The following is a 24,977-nucleotide window of genomic DNA, read 5'->3' on the forward strand; positions in this document are numbered from 1 at the left end:
ACACATATAGATCTCATCGGTTCATATATACTTCATGCTCTTACTTTTTACCCCAGCCCAACAGGAAGTCGGCTATTTAGGTTTGTTTGTAAAACGCATGCAATGGAATTTAAAGTACTTCTCCTAGAGAATTCAAAGAAATGCCACGAAACTCAGTCAGCATGAAGTCAAGACATTGAGGATGAAAAATTGCCAGCGGATTTTTGATATCTCGAACGGTTTGGCCGTGGCGAGGAAACGAATTCATGGCGAGAAACGTGAAACAGGAAGTGTGTTATAACTTCAGCATACATTAGCTGATCTTAATGAAACTTCAGCAGTGTGTTCGTTGTAAGAGGCCGATCACATGGATGTGACTATTGTGAGTCAAAGTTATAGCGCCACCAACTGGCAGCAGGAAGTGTGTCACTTTCAAAATGCTTTGAAATCACCCTCTTATTTTAACCCGATTTGCTTCAAACTTCATCTGTATAATGTAAATACACGGCAGATGTAGACCTGTGAAAGGATTATTGATATCATTGATACTGTTGCCGTGGCAACGCATCAAACTTTACAATTCTTTTTGGATGCTTTTGAGACTCTTAGCATGCCTGAAATTGCTTCAAATTGCATGAAACTCGACAGACAGATCACATTTATTACCCAGTAGACATGTGCAAAGTTTCAGAAACGGGCGTGGTGCAGGGACTCAGTAGCGCCACCTTTTGACAAAAGTGGGGGGGTTAGTTTTATAGTTTTACCTACAATCATAAAACTCGGTACGCATATTGTTCAGATCATGCCGGACAACTTTCTAATTAACTGTCATTAGCTCAGACCAAGAGGAAGTCAGATATTTTGGTTTGAATATGGTCATTTTCTCTCTCTCTCTCTGAGCCAATATGGCAAGCCGTCTTAACATTTAATCATTTTAACCTACTAGTCTCTATTTTCATGCTTCTAGTACTTATTTTTTAGATACTAGTATCTATTCCATTAAGTACTAGTACTTATTCATTAGCGACTAGTGCTTATTCTTTAGTACTAGTGCCTATTCTTTAGATACTAGTGCTTATTCTTTAGATATTCTTTTGAATACGTATTAGTAGCTAATGAATAAGTACTGGTATCTATTTAATAGGTACTAGTATCTAATGACTTAGTACTAGTATTTATTGAATAAATACTAGTAACTATTAATAGGTACTAGTATCTAAAAGGTCATTTTCTCTCTCTGAGCCAATATGGCAAGCCGTCTAAACATTTTATCATTTTAACCTACTAGTCTCTATTTTCATGCTACTAGTACTTATTTTTTAGATACTAGTATCTATTCCATTAAGTACTAGTACTTATTCATTAGCGACTAGTGCTTATTCTGTTTAGAATATTAAAAGTGCTTATTCAATTTTTATGCTTATTTATATTTTCAGAGCAGAAAATCCGAATTTTCTGCTTATTCAATATTGCATCTAAAATGGAAGTGACTTGACGTGTGTGTGTGTGTGTGTGTGTGTGTGTGTGTGTGTGTGTGTGTGTGTGTGTGTGTGTGTGTGTGTGTGTGTGTGTGTGTGTGTGTGTGTGTGTGTGTGTGTGTGTGTGTGTGTGTGTGAGAGAGAGAGAGAGATTGTGTCTGTTACAGTGACAAGAGTTTAACCCTTTAAGGCCTTGTTTTTTGGATATATATCTTTTTTTATTAAAAAAAAGTGCATACAACCCATATCTTTTAAATGTATTGTTTGCTTTAAATTAAATTAAGATTGTATGTTTGGTAAATGAACCTAAATAAATTTAAAATTAATGTGCTATATTTCAGATCAATATATTTGTTTTCCTTCATTTTAATCAACACTAACTTTATTCTCATCTGAATTATAAATAACTTATTTCTGTATAAAATAAAAAATCCCGAATAATCCAGACCAACCAGAGCGCACTATTTCTACAACATCATCAGTGCTGAAGTGGAACTACCAGAGCCGTTCGGCAGATAGCCAGCAGATATTTTGTGTCACGTCGTGCACAATAACCCTAAAGGCACCAGGGTGGCGGTGCCACCGGCTTTTTATATATATATATATATATATATATATATATATATATATAAATATAGCTGCGAGCAGCGATGAAGGGCCAAAGCCGGCGGTACCGCCACCCCGGTGCCTTTAGGTAACTAAAGGCACCGGGGTTGCGGTGCCACCGGCTTGGGCCCGTAATCGCTGCTCGCAGCTATATTTATTATTATTATTATTATTCTAACGACTATTCGGGCACTTTTGGGGCTCTTAACGTGCACGAAAACTCTTGAAACTTTGCACACGGGTCAGAACCCGTGGCCATCAGGGCCGGGCTGAAGGTGGTACCCGGGCGTGGCAGGGGGGCTCGACAGCGCCCCCTGGAACGGGGTCCGAAAGCTTGGTCCATAAATCAAACACGCTTGCATGTAATAATATGAAACTCGGTACACATATAGATCTCATCGGTTCATATATACTTCATGCTCTTACTTTTTACCCCAGCCCAACAGGAAGTCGGCTATTTAGGGTTGTTTGTAAAACGCATGCAATGGAATTTAAAGTACTTCTCCTAGAGAATTCAAAGAAATGCCACGAAACTCGGTCAGCATGAAGTCAAGACATTGAGGATGAAAAATTGCCAGGGGATTTTTGATATCTCGAACGGTTTGGCCGTGGCGAGGAAACGAATTTATGGCGAGAAACGTGAAACAGGAAGTGTGTTATAACTTCAGCATACATTAGCTGATCTTAATGAAACTTCAGCAGTGTGTTCGTTGTAAGAGGCCGATCACATGGATGTGACTATTGTGAGTCAAAGTTATAGCGCCACCAACTGGCAGCAGGAAGTGTCACTTTCAAAATGCTTTGAAATCACCCTCTTATTTTAACCCGATTTGCTTCAAACTTCATCTGTATAATGTAAATACACGGCAGATGTAGACCTGTGAAAGGATTATTGATATCTTTGATACTGTTGCCGTGGCAACGCATCAAACTTTAAAATTCTTTTTGGATGCTTTTGAGACTCTTAGCATGCCTGAAATTGCTTGAAATTGCATGAAACTCGACAGACAGATCACATTTATTAGCCAGTAGACATGTGCAAAGTTTCAGAAACGCTCGTGGTGCAGGGACTCAGTAGCGCCACCTTTTGACAAAAGTGGGGGGGTTAGTTTTACCTACAATCATAAAACTCGGTACGCATATTGTTCAGATCAAGCCGGACAACTTTCTAATTAACTGTCATTAGCTCAGACCAAGAGGAAGTCAGATATTTTGGTTTGAATATGGTCATTTTCTCTCTCTCTCTCTCTCTCTGAGCCAATATGGCAAGCCGTCTTAACATTTAATCATTTTAACCTACTAGTCTCTATTTTCATGCTTCTAGTACTTATTTTTTAGATACTAGTATCTATTCCATTAAGTACTAGTACTTATTCATTAGCGACTAGTGCTTATTCTTTAGTACTAGTGCCTATTTTTAGATACTAGTGCTTATTCTTTAGATATTCTTTTGAATACGTATTAGTAGCTAATGAATAAGTACTGGTATCTATTTAATAGGTACTTGTATCTAATGACTTAGTACTAGTATTTATTGAATAAATACTAGTATCTATTAATAGGTACTAGTATCTAAAAGGTCATTTTCTCTCTCTCTCTCTCTCTGAGCCAATATGGCAAGCCGTTTTAACATTTTATCAGTTTAACCTACTAGTCTCTATTTTCATGCTACTAGTACTTATTTTTTAGATACTAGTATCTATTCCATTAAGTACTAGTACTTAATCATTAGCGACTAGTGCTTATTCTGTTTAGAATATTAAAAGTGCTTATTCAATTTTTATGCTTATTTATATTTTCAGAGCAGAAAATCCGAATTTTCTGCTTATTCAATATAGCATCTAAAATGGAAGTGACTTGACGTGTGTGTGTGTGTGTGTGTGTGTGTGTGTGTGTGTGTGTGTGTGTGTGTGTGTGTGTGTGTGTGTGTGTGTGTGTGTGTGTGTGTGTGTGTGAGAGAGAGAGATTGTGTCTGTTACAGTGACAAGAGTTGAACCCTTTAAGGCCTTGTTTTTTGGATATATATCTTTTTTTATTAAAAAAAAAAAGTGCATACAACCCATATCTTTTAAATGTATTGTTTGCTTTAAATTAAATTAAGATTGTATGTTTGGTAATTGAACCTAAATAAATTTAAAATTAATGTGCTATATTTCAGATCAATATATTTGTTTTCCTTCATTTTAATCAACACTAACTTTATTCTCATCTGAATTATAAATAACTTATTTCTGTATAAAATAAAAAATCCCGAATAATCCAGACCAACCAGAGCGCACTATTTCTACAACATCATCAGTGCTGAAGCGGAACTACCAGAGCCGTTCGGCAGATAGCCAGCAGATATTTTGTGTCACGTCGTGCACAATAACCCTAAAGGCACCAGGGTGGCGGTGCCACCGGCTTTTTATATATATATATATATATATATATATATATATATATATATATATATAAATATAGCTGCGAGCAGCGATGAAGGGCCAAAGCCGGCGGTACCGCCACCCCGGTGCCTTTAGGTAACTAAAGGCACCGGCTTGGGCCCGTAATCGCTGCTCGCAGCTATATTTATTATTATTATTATTATTCTAACGACTATACGGGCACTTTTGGGGCTCTTAACGTGCACGAAAACTCTTGAAACTTTGCACACAGGTCAGAACCCGTGGCCATCAGGGCCGGGCTGAAGGTGGTACCCGGGCGTGGCAGGGGGGCTCGACAGCGCCCCCTGGAACGGGGTCCGAAAACTTGTTCCATAAATCAAACACGCTTGCATGTAATAATATGAAACTCGGTACACATATAGATCTCATCGGTTCATATATACTTCATGCTCTTACTTTTTACCCCAGCCCAACAGGAAGTCGGCTATTTAGGGTTGTTTGTAAAACGCATGCAATGGAATTTAAAGTACTTCTCCTAGAGAATTCAAAGAAATGCCACGAAACTCGGTCAGCATGAAGTCAAGACATTGAGGATGAAAAATTGCCAGGGGATTTTTGATATCTCGAACGGTTTGGCCGTGGCGAGGAAACGAATTTATGGCGAGAAACGTGAAACAGGAAGTGTGTTATAACTTCAGCATACATTAGCTGATCTTAATGAAACTTCAGCAGTGTGTTCGTTGTAAGAGGCCGATCACATGGATGTGACTATTGTGAGTCAAAGTTATAGCGCCACCAACTGGCAGCAGGAAGTGTGTCACTTTCAAAATGCTTTGAAATCACCCTCTTATTTTAACCCGATTTGCTTCAAACTTCATCTGTATAATGTAAATACACGGCAGATGTAGACCTGTGAAAGGATTATTGATATCTTAGATACTGGTGCCATGGCAACGCATCAAACTTTAATATTCTTTTTGGATGCTTTTGAGACTCTTAGCATGCCTGAAATTGCTTAAAATTGCATGAAACTCGACAGACAGATCACATTTATTAGCCTGTAGACATGTGCAAAGTTTCAGAAACGGGCGTGGTGCAGGGACTCAGTAGCGCCACCTTTTGACAAAAGTGGGGGGGTTAGTTTTATAGTTTTACCTACAATCATAAAACTCGGTACGCATATTGTTCAGATCAAGCCGGACAACTTTCTAATTAACTGTCATTAGCTCAGACCAAGAGGAAGTCAGATATTTTGGTTTGAATATGGTCATTTTCTCTCTCTCTCTCTCTAAACCAACATGGCAAGCCGTTTTAACATTTAATCATTTTAACCTACTAGTCTCTATTTTCATGCTTCTAGTACTTATTTTTTAGATACTAGTATCTATTCCATTAAGTACTAGTACTTATTCATTAGCGACTAGTGCTTATTCTTTAGTACTAGTGCCTATTCTTTAGATACTAGTGCTTATTCTTTAGATATTCTTTTGAATACGTATTAGTAGCTAATGAATAAGTACTGGTATATATTTAATAGGTACTAGTATCTAATGACTTAGTACTAGTATTTATTGAATAAATACTAGTATCTATTAATAGGTACTAGTATCTAAAAGGTCATTTTCTCTCTCTCTCTGAGCCAATATGGCAAGCCGTTTTAACATTTTATCAGTTTAACCTACTAGTCTCTATTTTCATGCTACTAGTACTTATTTTTTAGATACTAGTATATATTCCATTAAGTACTAGTACTTATTCATTAGCGACTAGTGCTTATTCTGTTTAGAATATTAAAAGTGCTTATTCAATTTTTATGCTTATTTATATTTTCAGAGCAGAAAATCCGAATTTTCTGCTTATTCAATATTGCATCTAAAATGGAAGTGACTTGACGTGTGTGTGTGTGTGTGTGTGTGTGTGTGTGTGTGTGTGTGTGTGTGTGTGTGTGTGTGTGTGTGTGTGTGTGTGTGTGTGTGTGTGTGTGTGTGTGTGTGTGTGAGAGAGAGAGATTGTGTCTGTTACAGTGACAAGAGTTTAACCCTTTAAGGCCTTGTTTTTTGGATATATATCTTTTTTTATAAAAAAAAAGTGCATACAACCCATATCTTTTAAATGTATTGTTTGCTTTAAATTAAATTAAGATTGTATGTTTGGTAATTGAACCTAAATAAATTTAAAATTAATGTGCTATATTTCAGATCAATATATTTGTTTTCCTTCATTTTAATCAACACTAACTTTATTCTCATCTGAATTATAAATAACTTATTTCTGTATAAAATAAAAAATCCCGAATAATCCAGACCAACCAGAGCGCACTATTTCTACAACATCATCAGTGCTGAAGCGGAACTACCAGAGCCGTTCGGCAGATAGCCAGCAGATATTTTGTGTCACGTCGTGCACAATAACCCTAAAGGCACCAGGGTGGCGGTGCCACCGGCTTTTTATATATATATATATATATATATATATAGCTGCGAGCAGCGATGAAGGGCCAAAGCCGGCGGTACCGCCACCCCGGTGCCTTTAGGTAACTAAAGGCACCGGGGTTGCAGTGCCACCGGCTTGGGCCCGTAATCGCTGCTCGCAGCTATATTTATTATTATTATTGTACTACCTTTTGGGCACTTTTGGGGCCCTTAACATGCTCGAAAACTCTTGAAACTTTGCACACGGGTCGGAACCTGCGGCCATCAGGGCCGGGCTGAAGCTGGTACCCGGGCGTGGCAGGGGGGCTCGACAGCGCCCCCTGGAATGGGGTTTGAGCACTTGTCCATATATCAAACACGCTTGCATGTAATAATCTGAAACTCGGTACACATATAGATCTCATCGGGCCAAACAACTTTCGTGCTCTAAGTTTTACGTCTGCCCAACAGGAAGTCGGCTATTTAGTGTTGTTTGTAAACGCATGCTCAGGAATTTGAAACACTTCTCCTAGGGAATTCAGCCGATCATCACCAAACTCTGTGCATGAAGTCAAGACATTGAGGATGAAAAATTGCCAGGGGATTTTTGATATCTCGAACGGTTTGGCTGTGGCGAGGAAACGAATTTATGGCGAATAATGGAAACAGGAAGTGTGTTATAACTTCTTTATACATTAATTGATCTTGATGAAACTTCAGCAGTGTGTTCGTTGTAAGAGGCCGGTCACATGGATGTGACTATTGTGAGTCAAAGTTATAGCGCCACCAACTGGCAGCAGGAAGTGTGTCACTTTCTAAAAATTTTCGACAAAAGTGGGGGGGGGGGGTAGTTTTACCCACAGTAACAAAACTCTGTACGTATATTGTTCTCATCAAGCCGGACCACTTTCTAATTTACAGTCATTAGCTCCGACCAACAGGAAGTCAGATATTTTGGTTTGAATGTGGTCATTTTCTCTCTCTCTCTCTGTGTCTATGTCTCTGTGTCTGTGTCTCTCTGTGTGTGTGTGTGTGTGTGTGTGTGTGTGTGTGTGTGTGTGTGTGTGTGTGTGTGTGTGTGTGTGTGTGTGTGTGTGTGAGGGGGGAGGGGGCTAGATAAACCATTTGTATATATATATATATATATATGTATATTTATATATTTATACGGTATATAAATATATATATATATATATATATAGCTGCGAGCAGCGATGAAGGGCCCAAGTGTCTGGGCAGACGTGACGTGAACAGTCTCTGACTGGGCAGTCGTGACGTGAACAGTCTCTGACTGGGCAGACGTGACGTGAACAGTCTCTGACTGGGCAGACGTGACGTGAACAGTCTCTGACTGGACAGACGTGACGTGAACAGTCTCTGACTGGGCAGACGTGTCGTGAACAGTCTCTGACTGGGCAGACGTGAACAGTCTCTGACTTGGCAGACGTGACGTGAACAGTCTCTGACTGGGTAGACGTGAACAGTCTCTGACTGGGCAGACCGAACGTGCACAGTCTCTGACTGGGTCTGAGTCTCTAATCAGCCCACTCGAGGGGCATGGTCCAGTCCTGACAAATTACACATAAATCATGCATTTCATCCTCCATAATAAAGCAGGGGTATGGCGACGCACAATTCCTGAACTGTTTGCTGGCCATGTAAAACAGTGAGATGTCACAATAAATCCCACTGATAACAGCAGACATGCAGCTTCCTCAAGACAAAGAAGCTGATGACCTTTAATGCAGTTGGCGTATTATGGTCTTGATGACGCTCTACGCTTCGTCACCTGACATGCGACGGCCAATAGAATTGGTGTGATTTCACACAACGCTGGAAGAGTTTCCATATCATCAACACCTTGACACACCGTTGAGTCTCTACAATTTACCTTCTCTGACACCTATATGCTTTTAGGGCAGAAAATAATAGAAAGAATCAGAATCAGAAAATTGGAACAAATACAATAAGGTTCCAGCACCTTTGGTGCCTGCTGATCCTTGAACAAAATATTGATTTAAAACTAAACTGGTACATGTGAAAAAATATCTTAAAAATAAATAACAAAATTCCTTTCACAATACCATCAAATATCAAAGATAATTAAAAATAAATAACAAGAAATACATATATATATTCATATCCTTATTTTGAAACATGCTGTTGTCCCAGTAATTTTGTCTCCCAGTTCCCAAAAAGTGTAAGTTCGTACAGTCCCCAAAACAGGCTTGCTCTACTGAATAGAAGCCCAAAGACCTTCAAAAGAACCAGCATATCCATTGTCATTCTTCCCTTTTTTAACTCTTTTCTGTTAGTAATGTAAAATGATAACCAGGTAATACGTTGTTATATTTAAGCTTGGATTAAGCTGTGCATTCCAAGAAACTTACTCTCTTAGTCAAAATGAACATATGTAGATGACTCAGGACATGAATTGCATGTGTATTGCAGGTACAGTGGTCCCATCCAAAACAAAGATAGCGTACCACTTCTCAACACTGGTGCTGACTTATGACCAGCAGCACACGCTTCAGATAGAACCAAGGGATGAGTATGGGAACCCCACCAGTAACTCTGTCTCAGTGGTGGATGAGGTCAATTACAGCATTCATGTCCATCCGGTAAGGACTCTTACTGCATACTTACAGTGTATAGTTTTTAGTTCAAACTTTAGAAGTTTGTGTATATGTATTAGCATTAAAGAGGTTGCAGGTCCAATAGAATTTGCTGAGTTTGTATTTAAATCTTTTTCTTACTCTTCCTACAGTTGGGCACAGTGGAGGAGGAGGACAGCTCAGATGATTGCTACAGCACAGCTGTTTCATTAAACAAGCCTCAGTGTCAGGTTCTGATGAGGCTCACCTTCAGGAAGAAAGGCTGCTTTAGAGCATGTATGTCATACAGGGGCCAGCCCCTTAGCAATGGGGAGTTTGACATCATTGTACTCAGTGGTGAGTTAATCTTGGTATTGGAGATGGTTGTTGGGGATATTTACTAAAACGCTACTAAAACCTTTTCATCACTTTTCCATGACTTTTCCAGTGATTTGTGTTCCCCTGATAAAGGTTTTTTTTTTAAATAATTTTATTGAGATTGTACTCTAAGCATGATAAGAAAACTTTTTTTAAATCCCAACATTAATTTAGTTTTTATTTGTTTTCCTCCGAGTGTTTTGCGTTTCCCCCTCAATTGAAAGACAATGCAGGTGAATTGGTGAAACTAAATTACCAGAATTATTTCACTTGTTATATTTCACTTATTTATACTTAAAGGGTTAGTTCACCCAAATCTGAAAATTCTGCATTTACTCACCCTTAAGTTGTTCTAAACCTGTATGAATTTCTTTGTTCTGTTGAACAGAAAAAAAGGTATTTTGAAGAGTGTTAGTACCCAAACAGTTCCCTTTCGTCCTGGGAACTCCGACGTGTCGTCGGGGGAGTTCCCTGACGAATTGGGATCACGCTAGGGAGACCAATTGCCTTCGAGTGAATTAAAACGAGCCAATGAAAATTGGCATGCAAGATTTGCATTCCGCGACCCGCCTACCAGCGCGGGTATAAAAGGCGGAAGTAAACATTGCGCAATGCTTTTAGCTTCGGAGCCGACCGATTGTGTCCTCTCTGAGTGAGTGAGCTTTAAGATTGTATTTTTCTTACTGCTACGAGTCTGCTGTTTCGGGAGGGGATCTCTCTGTGTTGGTGAGATGGCGTTTCAGCGACCGCGCGCTTCCTGTCTGCCGGCTGCGTCTATATGCTGTTAATTCAAAAGCTGTTTTCACAGCTGGTAAACGGTTGAGTGCGCACAGTGGGCTTGCAGTTTCCCCGCTGTGTTGCCGCGTTGGGTCCCTGTGTGCTTCAGCACGATAGAGAGAACTTTCTTCCTGAAAGAGCAACACGAGTGAAGATCGCGTCCTTTTCAGGATGACGTTTCACTCGTGTGTTTCTGGATGCGATCGTTCCCTGTCCTTATTTGACGGCCACGTTCATTGTTTCACATGCCTAATCCGTGTGTGAGACTACGTTCGTGGGTGGTTCATGTTCTCTCAGGGGTGCATGACCACGTCGGCACGTTGTTCGTCTCCCCTTTCTCGTAAAGGCTTGAGCCGCTCAGCGTGCCGTGTGCCGTCGAGCGCCGGCTGACAGCGCGGGTTGTCACGGCAACCCAGCGCGCGTCATTCGGCGCTCAAGATGCGTGGTCAAGATCAAGACTCGCGTGCCTCTATGAGGTGAGTCCCTTTGCTTATTTCCCGATCTAGTTTCTCTTCTGGTGCACCAGAGGAGGGCTACTTTGGCGAATAACATTGGTGATCTGAGGGTTTCAGTGAGCACGAACCACTCACTCCTCTAGCGCATCGCAAACATGCTGAGACTGTGTTCGTGGGTGGTTTATGCTTTCTTATGAGAGCATGACCACGTCGGCACGTTGTTCGCCTTGCCTGAAGGCTTGAGCGCCCAGCGTGCCGTGTGTCATCGAAGCGATGGCCACGTTCACTATCTTGCATGCCTGGTTGACGGCCACGATCACTGTTTCACATGCCTAATCAGTGTGTTGAGACTGCGTTCGTGGGTGGTTCATGTTCTCTCAGGAGTGCATGACCACGTCGGCGTGCTGCTCGTCTCCCCTTTCTCGTAAAGGCTTGAGCCGCTCAGCGTGCCGTGTGCCGTCGAGGCTTTCGGATGGGATTCTGGTCCTTCTCATGAGGGACCAAGCATTTCATTCGGGGCCCCAGGGAGGACAGATGTCGATCGCTACATCGGAGAGAGGGCTGTTATACTCTGAAAATGATGCTGAGTTCCTACTATAATGTCGTGTTCTCATGCTGAAGATTCAGACTTAACAGCCACACTTTCCTGGGCTGTTCTAAAGCGCCTGGATGTGTGTGAAGAATTTTGGCAGTATGGAAGCGTTTTGGTGCCAATATGGCAAGCCAAACATGCCTAAATCTGCAGAAGTTTTTCCTCTCTCACTACCACTGCACGTGCGTAGTTCTAACTCGGGGTTGAGCTGTGCTTAGTGACTGACCGTGATTAGTCACAGCGCTGGCCCTCGGTTAGACGATGTCCACACTGGTGGTCCAGAAGCACCTCAAAACCAGCCCGCTCGGAGTTTGTTTTTCCCAAGGGAAGGGAAGCAACCCTGAGAGGAGCGACACAGAGTATGTGACGATCTGCTCTTTGGGAGTGCGTGTCATCACCACTCCGTCCCCCGGGGGAGGGCCGGGTGGAGAATTTAGTTTCTGTTCCGCCGCTGGTTATCCAGTAATCAGCGGTACCCAAAGTTTGAGCAGTCCACTTCCTCTGAGTCGTTCACGGGCCCCAGCGCTCAGATGGCAGTGAGGGCTACGGCCTTGTCACTCTCGTCTCTCGCTGGGTGAGGGGAAACCAGGACTCGATGCCCCCGGGCCTCGTCCCTCGTTTCCCCTCACGGTCGAGACTGGCAGTATAATAAGACCAGTTTCCTCCGTCCGAGAGGGTCAGAATGGCAGTGCGTGCCGCCCCCGAGCTGCACCACTCCCGTTCCCCTCTCCCCAGCTTGCAGATAGCAGTGACGCAGCCTCAGCTGCGTCGCTCCGGTCTGCAGCTGGGCCCGGAGGCGCAGAGACCAGCATACGAGGAGTCAGGGCCTCGTTCCTCGTCTCTCCCCCTCCCCTCGCCACCGGGCAGTCCGCAGCAGAACGCCCACGAGCCTTCTCTGCCGTCTGCCCCTCGGTGGAAGCAGGTTGGTGTCAGGCGCACCCAGACCCCCGCTCTCGGTCGCTACAACGCCACCAGAGCCGGGTCCCTGTCTTCCACCTCGCTGCCCCTCCGCGGGTACGCCGGTGGTTCGGGTGGGTTCATTGGGACGGTATCTGGAAGCCTGGCTAGAAGCGCTTCCGGGTCCGTCCCGATGGCTCATCCGGACCATCCGGTTCGGCTATGCAATTCAGTTTGCACGCCGGCCTCCCAAGTTCAGGGGCGTCCACTTTACCCGTGTGCGGTCGGTGGACGCCCCTGTCTTGCGGAAAGAGATCGATGTCCTGCTGGCGAAGGACGCGATCGAGCCGGTCCCTCCTGCCGAGATGAGGTCCGGGTTTTACAGCCCCTACTTCATTGTACCCAAGAAAGGCGGTTGGTTACGGCCAATCCTGGACCTGCGGGTCTTGAATCGGGCCCTGCACAAACTCCCGTTCAAGATGCTCACGCAGAAGCGCATTTTCGAATGCATCCGTCCCCAGGATTGGTTTGCAGCGATCGACCTGAAGGACGCGTACTTTCACGTCTCGATTCTCCTTCGACACAGACCGTTTCTTCGGTTTGCTTTCGAGGGTCGGGCGTATCAGTACAAAGTCCTACCCTTCGGGCTGGCCCTGTCACCCCGCGTCTTCACGAAAGTCGCGGAGGCGGCCTTTGTTCCCATGAGAGAACAAGGCGTTCGCATCCTCAACTACCTCGACGACTGGCTCATTTTAGCTCACTCGCGAGATGTGTTGTGCGATCACAGGGACATGGTGCTTCGGCACCTCAGCCGGTTGGGGCTTCAGGTCAACTGGGACAAGAGCAAACTCTGCCCCGTGCAGAGGATCTCTTATCTCGGTATGGAGCTGGACTCGGTCGCCCGGACTGCGCGCCTCACGGAGGAACGCGTCCAGTCAGTGCTCACCTGCCTCAGGTCTTTTCGAGGCAGGACAGCGGTTCCACTGAAACAATTTCAGAGGCTCCTGGGGCATATGGCAGCCGCAGCCGCAGTAACGCCGCTCGGCCTGTTACATATGAGACCGCTTCAGCGCTGGCTTCACGATCGAGTCCCGAGGTGGGCGTGGCACAGCGGCACGTTCCGGGTCAAAGTGACCCCGCACTGTCGCCAAACCTTCTCCCCGTGGTCGGATCCTGCGTTTCTACGGGCCGGAGTGCCCTTAGTCCAGGTTTCCAGGCATGCTGTGGTTTTCACAGATGCCTCTGCCACCGGATGGGGGGCCACGTACAACGGGCATGCAGTTTCAGGTCTGTGGACGGGGCCTCAACTGCATTGGCATATCAACTGCCTAGAGTTGCAAGCAGTACGCTTAGCCTTGCGTCGCCTCAAAGGGGTTCTCAGACACAAGCACGTACTGGTCCGTACGGACAGCACTGCGACCGTTGCGTACATCAACCATCAAGGTGGTCTACGCTCCTGTCGTATGTCGCGACTCGCCTCCCACCTCCTCCTATGGAGTCAGAAGCATCTGAGGTCGCTTCGTGCCATTCACATTCCAGGGGAGCTCAACCGTGTGGCAGACGAGCTCTCACGGCTGCCTCCCCTGCCAGGAGAATGGCGACTCCATCCCCAGTCGGTCCAGCTGATTTGGAGTGTCTTCGGAGTCGCACAGGTAGACCTGTTTGCCTCTCCGGACACGACCCATTGCCAGTGGTTTTATTCCCTGTCCGAGGGGACCCTCGGCACGGACGCCCTGGCTCACAGCTGGCCCCGGGACCTGCGCAAGTATGCGTTTCCCCCAGTGAGCCTTCTTGCACAGACTCTGTGCAAGGTCAGGGAGGACGAGCAGCAGGTCCTTCTTGTGGCGCCGTATTGGCCCACCAGGACTTGGTTCACCGAATTCATGCTCCTCGCGACAGCCCCTCCTTGGCCGATTCCTCTGAGGAAGGACCTTCTTTCTCAGAGACGGGGCACTCTATGGCACCCGCGTCCAGACCTCTGGAAACTCCATGTCTGGTCCCTGGACGGGACGCGGAGGTTCTAGGTGGTCTGCCACAGGCAGTGGTAGACACCATCACTTCCGCTAGAGCCCCCTCTACGAGGCGCCTCTATGCGTTGAAGTGGAACCTGTTCGTCGATTGGTGTTTCTCCCGTCAGGAGGACCCCCGAACTTGCCCGATCGGAGTCGTGCTTTCCTTCCTGCAAGATGGGTTGGAGCGAAGGCTGTCTCCCTCCACCCTCAAAGTGTATGTCGCCGCAATAGCCGCGCATCACGATGCACTGGAAGGTAAGTCCTTGGGGAAGCACGACCTGGTCATCAGATTCCTTAAGGGTGCCAGGAGGTTAAATCCACCTCGTGTTTTGCACTCGGTACCCTCTTGGGACCTTGCTCTGGTACTTAGAGCTCTTCAAAGTCCTCCCTTTGAGCCTTTGCTGACGGTAGAGCTTAATATCCTGTCCATTAAGACAGCGCTCCTGTTGGCATTGGCCTCTTTCAAGAGGGTCGGGGATCTGCAGGCTTTTTCGGTCGACGAATCGTGCCTAGAGTTCGGGCCAGGCCTTTCTCACGTTGTGTTGAGAGCCCGGCTCGGATATGTGCCCAAGGTTCCTACCACTCCCTTCGTGGACCAGGTAGTGAACCTGCAAGCGCTGCCCCAGGAGGAGGCAGACCCAGCCCTAGCTTTTCTCTGTCCTGTCCGCGCCCTGCGGGTTTATATTGACAGAACGCAAAGCTTCAGAACCTCAGATCAGCTCTTTGTCTGTTACGGAGGCCGGCAGAAGGGGAAGGCCGTCTCCAAGCAGAGGTTAGCCCACTGGTTAGTGGATGCTATCACCCGAGCATATGAGTCTCTGGGTGAGCCTTGTCCTCCCAGGTTGCGCGCTCACTCCTCTAGAGGTGCTGCCGCTTCCTGGGCTTTGGCTCAAGGCGCCTCGCTGACAGACATCTGTAGAGCTGCGGGCTGGGCGACACCGAACACGTTCGCTAGGTTCTATAGCCTTCGTGTGGAACCTGTTTCCTCCCGAGTTCTGGCTACGGCCAGTGGGTCGAGGGAATAAGTTGTGTCGGCTTGCTACGCCACTCCGCCTCGAACAGCGGATACGTGCTTTCTTGCTCCGTATGGCGCCCTACGTTGGTGAGCCTCGTGAGTTCCTCCTTCACCCCTCCGGTGCTGGGCGTGGCGGACCGCCCGGCGCCAGGTCTGCTACCTCTAGTGAGGAGTTGTTAGTAGACTGGGTGCTCCAGTGATTCCTACTGTGAACCATCATGCCACGTGCAGTTTAGCCGTGTCTTCCCCTTGACGGACTCGTTCGTCATCCCTGTTGAGTGCGCTCCCATTTCCCTTGGATTGGGACCACCTCAGGGACTGCCATATGTTTCACTACCCCATTGGGCTAGTACATATGTGTATTCCTGGTCAGTCAGGCTGGGCCTTCCGCAGCTTTCCCCCTCTCTTGGGGAACGCTTTCCCAGTGTTATCCAATGTCCACTGTGCGGGTCTTGCGGAACAGCAGTGTGGTTCCCGTGCTAGCTCCCGCAACTTATTTCAAGAAACTGCTGCAGGGTAGCTTAGCCGGGCGCTGGAAGGGGCCAGCACCATGGCGCTTTATTAGGGATCCCAATTCGTCAGGGAACTCCCCCGACGACACGTCGGAGTTCCCAGGACGAAAGGGAACGTCTCGGTTACGTATGTAACCCTCGTTCCCTGAGTACAGGGAACGGAGACGTGTCGTCCCTTCGCCATGTCGCTGTACCTTCGCGGAGGACTGGACACTGTTCGGCTCCTCAGCGAAAAGCATTGCGCAATGTTTACTTCCGCCTTTTATACCCGCGCTGGTAGGCGGGTCGCGGAATGCAAATCTTGCATGCCAATTTTCATTGGCTCGTTTTAATTCACTCGAAGGCAATTGGTCTCCCTAGCGTGATCCCAATTCGTCAGGGAACTCCCCCGACGACACGTCTCCGTTCCCTGTACTCAGGGAACGAGGGTTACATACGTAACCGAGACGTTTCTGGTCCTACTACATTTCTACTATTGACTTCTATAGTATAGTATATAGTATAGAATGTTTATGTCATAGTATGGAAGTCAATGGGGACCAGCAGCGTATTAGTTACTAACATTCTTCAAAAAAAAAAAAAAATTGTGTTCAGCAGAACAAAGAAGCTCATACAGGTTTAGAACAACTTGAGGGTGAGTAAATGATGACATAATTTTCATTTTTGGCCGAACTATCTCTTTAAAACAAGTACCGGTATTTAAAAAAAATCTGCCAATGCAGTAAGGCCGGGCATACACTGTGCGATGTCTGTGCAATTTCAGCAAGGTTACCAACTCACACTGTACGAGTAGATGTGATTAAAGCTCACGATTTATGTGCTCACATAGATCGGCGAGTTGCGACTTGTCTGCTCACTCTATACGTGTGAAATATGCGAGATAAACACTATGCCGGGTTGCGCCTATCAACCATGATATAGTGAGATGATATCGACCATGATATCCAGAGATGTCATTAAAAGCATCAGCTATCGAAATCAAGAGTATTTAGCATTTCCGATTTATGTATTAAATTATTATTATTATAAGGGTAGGCCTACTTTTATTATTGGACTGATATTACAATTCATTTGCCCCGCAATAATTTTATAGCGCATCACTGCAAACTGTGGTACACTGAAGTCCGTTTTGCAGAGATTGACTAAAAATGAACTCCTAAAACTTTCTGCCAGATTCTGGAAGATGAATTCTTCAAACAGTGGTACGAGAGGATGTGGTGCTGTTCCTTTAAGAGTCACTCTCAATCTGTCTATAAAGCCTATAAAAAAACAGTCTTCATGTATTTTACTACACTTCAGCTTGTGATTCTTATTAAGTGGGGGTCATTTTTTAGGATTCTTTACCTAACCTAAGTCTCTGAGATCTTGACACATTGCACTTCTGGAGACTCCAGGTAGGTTGCAGTTCTGGAAAATGGAGTGCACTGGAGACTAAAGGGCTTCCTGATGGTTTTATGCTTAAAGCTGCCGTTGGGAAATTTTTTTTGATCATATTCAGTGAAATCGACACTATAATCCGACAGAACAAAATAAATAAAGTGGTTTTAGAAAAAAAACGAGCTTCTAATTCCACCTGGAGCGTGTTATTTGTTTTGCAAAAATCCACCGCTCCCGGATCATCGGGTCCAATCAGCGCAGGGGGGTGTGAGATCTGACTGTCAATCACAGGTTGTGCACACGCCACCCTTCACGCACGTTACAATCACATGCACACGCCTGAAGTTCGCACAGGAAGAGTGGGGCGGAAAAGATTCCAATTCCTCGGTTAACCTCAAAAGGCAGGAGGTCAAAAACAACACAGGAAAAGAGAACACCTGCTGAAAAGAAAGAAGTAAAGAAAGAAAGCGACCATGCCCGTAAATAAACCAGGATCAACATCGGATCGGCATTTGAAAGGTGGAGAGATTTAATGTTACGTGATTTAATTGGGTTCAAGCTGGATGCAGAGCTTGCAAGATTTCTTCTCGACAGGTAATTGTGCTTGATCAACCAGTTACTTTATTTCTTAGTGTTATGTTAGTAATCTAAGTATGTTTGCCCAAATGTGTTGGTATGGATAGCTAACGTTAGCACTTGTTGGGCAGGTTCGTTAGCTTTGTTTGCACTGAAATCCGTGTGAACGTAACGTTAGGTGGATGAACATGTCCAGATGAAAGGATAAAGTTTGGCTTTTTGGAAGAATCAATGCTACTCTATCTTTCTTACGAGAGTAAGAACAGCTGACTGCAGCTTTAATTCTTCACCTTAATTCTTCATTCTTTTGCAGTTAACGTGTTTTTTTTTTCTCCACCTGTTTTTGTCTGACCCTGCTGACCCAATGAGCATTTCACTGTCCAGTGGTCATGCCTTAATAGCAATTTCTAGTATTGCATCCTTCTCATGGGCATTTAATAATTTTTTTAAAAGTTAAATCTCTTTTTTGGCTCATTTTATCCGTAAAAGAAAACGTGCCTAATAATGATTCCCACCTGAATATAAGGTGTTTTTAATTTCCAGCCTTAATGAACAATTATATATCACTTATAAATGATTAAATACAAAAATAATAGTAGTTATTCAGATTAATGTGGTTTGGAATTGGTCAAATGTGCCTGGAAAAAAAATTATGATCATAAAATCAACGTGCCTAATAATTCTGCACGCAGTGTAAAGCTGCACTTAATTTTCATTGATGACTGATTATTGTAATGTTCTGACATATTATTGACTGTTGATAATTTTAATTATTGGCTTATAATTAATTGTATAATAGACCTACATTTTTTAAAATCATTTTTAATGAGGAGTTAGCTAATCTACTGTTTTATTATCCTCGCAGCATGTCGGTTTTGGGGTGATGCGCTATGAATTTATTGCGGGGCAAATTAATTGTAATATCAATTTAATAATAAAAGTAGGCCTACCCTAATAATAATAATAATTTAATACATAAATTGTAAATGTTAAATTCTCTTGATATCGATAGCTGATGCTTTTGACAATATCTCTAGATACACAATATCATGGTCTATCGGCGCAACCCGGCACGTGTTTATCTCGCATATTTCACAACTATAGAGTGAGCAGTCAAGTCGCAGCTCGACAATCGGACCATGTGAGCACATAAATAGTGAGCTTGGGCTTTACATCGAATGCGATCTACTCATACAGTGTGCGTGGGTAACCTCACTGAAATCTCACAGAAATTGCACAGTGTATGCCCGGCTTAAGAACCCTGTCATTTTGTGTAACTCCCCAAACTCCCTATAGCAGTTGAACTGCTGATCATTTGTTGGAGCATGTTAGAAAGGATCATGTTAAAGCAGCCAACTCTTTTGCACCAAATAATGGCCATATCACCCTCAGTTCCTCTCTAGCTATGTCCTCTTTTGTGGTCCATTTGACATTCAACCTATACGTTTTCCTGAACAGAAATCTGAATGGGGGGTATATACAGCTAAACCATTTGTGCTATGATGTTGTCAGGCTTGAAGTTGTATAGGCCCTTTCAAAATCCTCTGTGGCCTTCAGACTGCAGCTACCACGGAACATGAGGATTCACCACTTTTATGCATTCTGACTTAAGTCTGTCATCTCCAGCCCTTGGCTGGCTTAGTAAGGGGTGAGTCGGGCCCCTAGTGCAAAGAGCTGGGTTCAGTACCTAATTGGGAACCTTTTTGTAGCAGCTTTAGTGTAAAACTTGAACTTGCTTGCACACCAGCTAGTATGCTATAATGTCTGTTGGGGGTAACTGGCAGTGTGACACATTAGGCAGCCTCAGCTATTACTAACTAACTGTTTCTTATGGAAACCAGGTAACTTGGGACTCAGAAAGCACTTGTCTCATTTAAAAAAAAAAGTTGATTATTTCCAAGGATCATTAATGCATTAAATTACTATTGGCCACTATAATCATAAATTGTTAGAAATGTCATGGAACAGTCATGGAATTTCAGTGGTCATCAATGTATGAGATTCTAGGGTGGAAACTGTTATTTTCTTAATTTTAAAGAGTCATGAAACCCCTGTTCAGCACTAGTCAGTTGTCACCACAGTTTTAAAAAATGCTACAAAAATTGGTGTGGTAATCTGTGGAGTGGAGGGGGAAGAAGAGAGGCTGACAATAGTCAAGTCAAGTCATCCTCATTTATATAGCGCTTTTAACAATGTAGATTGTTTCAAAGCAGCTTTACAGAGATAAACATATACTTTAAGGTAACAGAGATTGGTTTAGTTTTATAGGGGTTCTTGAAAAATGTTTTTTCCAGCTAAAGTTAGTTTTGATTGATTCACTTCCGTCTAAATGTTCATTTGTTATTAAATTAGGGGCCGCAAAGACGACACCGTTCTCTCTAAACAGACTTTAAACGTGAACCTGTGATAGACGCTGATGGCGTTCACATGCACATTAAGAATTGATTCTATAGGTATATGTGTTTGAATATATGTGCGCAGGTTTGTAATTCCTTACAAACCATGCCTAAACAAACTACTTGTCTTGTCTATAAATTTTGATGCAGAATTTTATTTTATCTATCACTTTGGGTAGGTACGCGAACCGAAAAATTCCACAACGCTTTATCTGTAGAGTGGTATAGGGATCCTCCATAGGGAGAGGCTAGTTGGCACTTCAGCACTGCATTGTCATCAGGTCCAGGCGAAAGTCCTTCGTCAGATCTGGAAACAGCCTGGATCCGGCAGGCTGCGGGAAAACCTTGGGATAAACAAAGACACTAAAATTAGCATAGATGCCATTCTTCTTATGATGTAACGAGTACATCAGGATTTAAGGGAAGTGTTCCCAGTTCCGGCTGACCTAATCTAAGCAGCCTAATATTGAATTATAGAAGTCTATATAGTGTTATGTGAATGCTAGGTCAAAGAGATGTGTTTTTAGTCTAGCTTTGAACTGACAGACTGTGTCTGCTTCCCGGACAATGTTAGGAAGATTGTTCCAAAGTTTTGGTGCTAAATAGGAAAAGGATCTACCGCCAGCAGTCGATTTAGATATTCTAGGTATTATCAAATGGCCAGAACTTTGAGATCGCAATAGACGTGAAGGACTATAATGCGTTAAGAGCTCGCTCAAGTACTGGGGAGCTAAACCATTTAGTGCTTTGTAAGTAATCAGCAATATTTTAAAATTGATACGATGTTTAATAGGGAGCCAATGCAGTGTTGACAGAACCGGGCTAATATGGTCGTACTTCCTGGTTCTGGTAAGAACTCTAGCAGCTGCGTTTTGAACTAGCTGTAGTTTGTTTATTAATTGTGCAGGGTAACCACCCATAAGAGCATTACAATAATCTAGCCTTGATGTCATGAACGCATGAACTAGTTGTTCCGCATTTGTCGATGAGAGCATATGATGTAATTTAGATATATTTTTAAGAATGAAAAATGCGGTTTTACAGACACTAGACACGTGACTTTCAAATGAAAGATTGGTATCAAAGAGCCCACCCAGGTTCCTAACTGACGACGAAGACTTAACAGAGCAGCCATCAAGTGTTAGACGGTATTCTAGGTTATTACGTGTGGAAGTTTTTTGCCCAATAATTAGAATCTCTGTTTTTTCAGAATTTAGTAGTAGGAAATGACTAGTCATCCAATTTTTTATATCAACTATGCATTCCGATAATTTTGTGAATTGGTGAGTTTCGTTACGTTTGGAAGAAATATAGAGCTTAGTATCATCAGCATAACAGTGAAAGCTAATTCCATGTTTCCTAATGATTTCTCCTAAAGGTAGCATGTACAGAGTGTACAGCAGCGGTCCTAGTACTGAGCCTTGTGGTACGCCATGCTGAACTTGTGATTGATAAAGCAATGGCTTCTGATTCAGACAGTTTTATTTCGCTCTCATTATTGTTTACATCAACGATACATATCGTCAGTTTTTTTTATTGTGATATCTTGATATAACAATATATCGTTACACCCCTAACACAATATACACATTTTATATGTGGTTTTGTAAGCTCTCCGTAATTACACAAATACTGTACATACATATACAATGACAGCTATAATTTAATATAGCTATCATACTCTGCATCGAAAATATATATGAAGTTGCATCTTAGATAACTTTTGAGGGGTATTGTGCCATTTGATCGTTATAGGTCATATGAAAAACAACTCATGCAACACAGAAACTCTTACAAATCAAAAACAAACACTCATTTTTCACCCATTAATGCATCTCTAACCAACTGTATATAATCTAACTGTTTGAGATGTTCAACAATCATAACTCTGTAAAATAAAATATAGTTTAGGATATCATGACCCTGCAATGTATCAAGGGTAACAATAACACCTCTCAAAATTATAGGACACAGTTGAATCATATAATTACATCCAGAAGAGTGGACATGCATTTCTATAATCTTTTCTCAATGTCTTTTTGCCATTATGCACTTACATAGAAAATGAGAAGAACTGTGTGGAGAAAAACGTGTCTACTCCAGGCATAAGCATCTACTTTGAGGCCTACCTCTACAACACGGGCACTTACAGTAGCTGTCCTTGGCAGTTTCTAGCATCGTCCCAGCTTGCCCTACAGAGACGGCCCTCCATGGGTGATGAGGAGGAGGAACATGACTCCCCTGTAGAGGGCCAGTCAGAGAAGGTCAAGAAACCAAAAAAGGTCTACTGCTATATCTCACCAAAGGTAAAATACTTTGTAAATGGGTTAGTGCTACATTTGTTTGGTTCATTTTGTTTGTTAATTTGGATACTGACTCATTATATTGTGTTTCAGCAATTTTCGGTAAAGGAGTTTTACCTGAAGATTATTCCTTGGCGGCTTTTCACTTTCCGTGTGTGCCCCGGAACTAAGGTTACATTTTCTTCATACTAACTCTTTTCTGAATAATTTACAAAAAAACACCATTGCAAAAAATATTTTTTACTTTAAGAATATGTACACTTCCTATCAAAATTGAACCCCCCTAACTTGAAAGACATTCTGGTTTTATGAAGAAGAAAATATGGCATCTGTAAACTATCATAGAAATGTTAGTAATGCACATTTGAGTGATTCTGAGATTTTAAAGTTGAGTTAATGAGTTCAAATGAAAATAAAATATACTTGGCTCTAAACATTCATATACACAATTATTCAAACACCAAAAATAACATTTTGTAGAGAATCCTTTACTCTTTATAACGTCAGATACATGTTGCCTGTAAGCGCTGACAAGCTTCTGACACCTCTCTACTGTAATCTTAGGCCATTCCTTGTAGCCTACAGCCAGGCTCCGCCCTCCTACGTACTGCAGGTTTCTCAAGATTTTTATAAACCCTGTCAAGAATGAAGAGCTTTGCATACTCTACACCCTTATCCGCTTGATATGCAAATTGTAGTGTATCTAATTCGTCTACAGTTAGGGGGATGATTGTGTCCTTCAAGATCTTTTCAAAGCACTTCATTACCAGGGAAGTTAGTGCAATTGGTCTGAATTCATTGAGGTCTTTAGGAGATTTTGTTTTGGGGATGGGTATTACTGTTGATGTTTTCAATAAATCAGGTATATCCCCACTGTCAGTGTCACGAACCACACACGGGAAGCAAAAGATCCAATAGCAGTAAGTTTAATAATGAGGGTAATCCAAAATCATAGTAATCCAGTCAGGGGTCAAATATCAAAAATCATACAAAACATAAGAACAAAAACAAGCAGGGAAACAGACCTCGGAAGTGGCGACATAAAACAACGACTCCGTGATAAACACTAAAACAGACAGGGTATATATACACTGTGACACAGGGCGGCCAGGGCGGTGAAGACCCTTCGGGTGGCCAGGGCGAGGGCGACCACGGCACAGGAACAGAACCCGGCTCAGGAACAGCAACAGACACTGGCTCAGGATCAGACACCGGCTCAGGATCAGACACCGGCTCAGGATCAGACACCGGTTCAGGAACAGACAGCGGCTCAGGAACAGACACCGGCTCAGGAACAGACACCAGAACAGTAACACCCACAAGGACAGACACAAACACAGAAACAAACATTGGCTCAGGAACAGCGGACACTGGCTCCGGCTCAGGAACAGCAGACACTGTTTCCGGCTCAGGAACAGCAGACACTGGCTCCGGCTCAGGAACAGCAGACACTGGCTCAGGAACGGCAGACACTGGCTCCGGCTCAGGAACGGCAGACACTGGCTCCGGGTCAGGAACGGCAGACACTGGCTCCGGCTCAGGAATGGCAGACACTGGCTCCGGCTCAGGAACGGCAGACACTGGCTCCGGCTCAGGAACAGCAGACACTGGCTCCGGGTCAGGAACGGCAGACACTGGCTCCGGCTCAGGAACGGCAGACACTGGCTCCGGCTCAGGAAAGGCAGACACTGGCTCCGGCTCAGGAACGGCAGACACTGGCTCCGGCTCAGGAACGGCAGACACTGGCTCCGGCTCAGGAACGGCAGACACAGGCATGTCCAGGATCCGAGCCAGACGCTCCAAATAGTCCATCAGTGTCCTCGCGGCCACGCGAATGGGCATCTCCTGATCCGTCTCTGACCGGGCAGACGTGAACCATCTCTGAATCAGCCTCCAGAAAAGCGGCTGTTTTCGGATTCCTCTCGACCACCTTCTCCACTGCGACCTCCACGGGTCCCACGAAACTTGACCAACGGGGTCCCCTCAAATAATTCCCTTCTCTCCCACTCGGTGGCTGGGGAAGAGATATTAAAAAACATACCGCTGGATCTTGGTTTTGACGGAGTCGTTCTGTCACGAACCACACACGGGAAGCAAAAGATCCAATAGCAGTAAGTTTAATAATGAGTGTAATCCAAAATCATAGTAATCCAGGCAGGGGTCAAATATCAAAAATCAATCAAAACATAAGAACAAAAACAAGCAGGGAAACAGACCTCGGAAGTGGCGACATAA

The 24,977-nt window shown here is 43.9% G+C and overlaps 1 protein-coding gene across 9 annotated transcripts in view; it reads left to right on the top strand.

The window, feature by feature from the left end:
- LOC143740058 (apoptosis-resistant E3 ubiquitin protein ligase 1-like) overlaps nucleotides 1-24,977 on the top strand; it is a 206,834-nt gene that overhangs the window by 112,249 nt on the left and 69,608 nt on the right. For all 9 annotated transcript variants that reach the window (XM_077232132.1, XM_077232130.1, XM_077232138.1 and 6 more), the window contains 4 exons: nucleotides 9,310-9,479; nucleotides 9,626-9,809; nucleotides 22,501-22,745; nucleotides 22,836-22,913. In XM_077232132.1, coding sequence (XP_077088247.1) covers nucleotides 9,310-9,479; nucleotides 9,626-9,809; nucleotides 22,501-22,745; nucleotides 22,836-22,913 — 677 coding nt within the window. The remainder of the gene's footprint in view (nucleotides 1-9,309; nucleotides 9,480-9,625; nucleotides 9,810-22,500; nucleotides 22,746-22,835; nucleotides 22,914-24,977) is intronic.

The sequence above is a fragment of the Siphateles boraxobius genome, unplaced genomic scaffold (assembly GCF_051911475.1).
Source record: "Siphateles boraxobius isolate OS27281-9 unplaced genomic scaffold, OSU_SipBor_1 164, whole genome shotgun sequence".
NCBI classification, from domain to species: domain Eukaryota; kingdom Metazoa; phylum Chordata; class Actinopteri; order Cypriniformes; family Leuciscidae; genus Siphateles; species Siphateles boraxobius.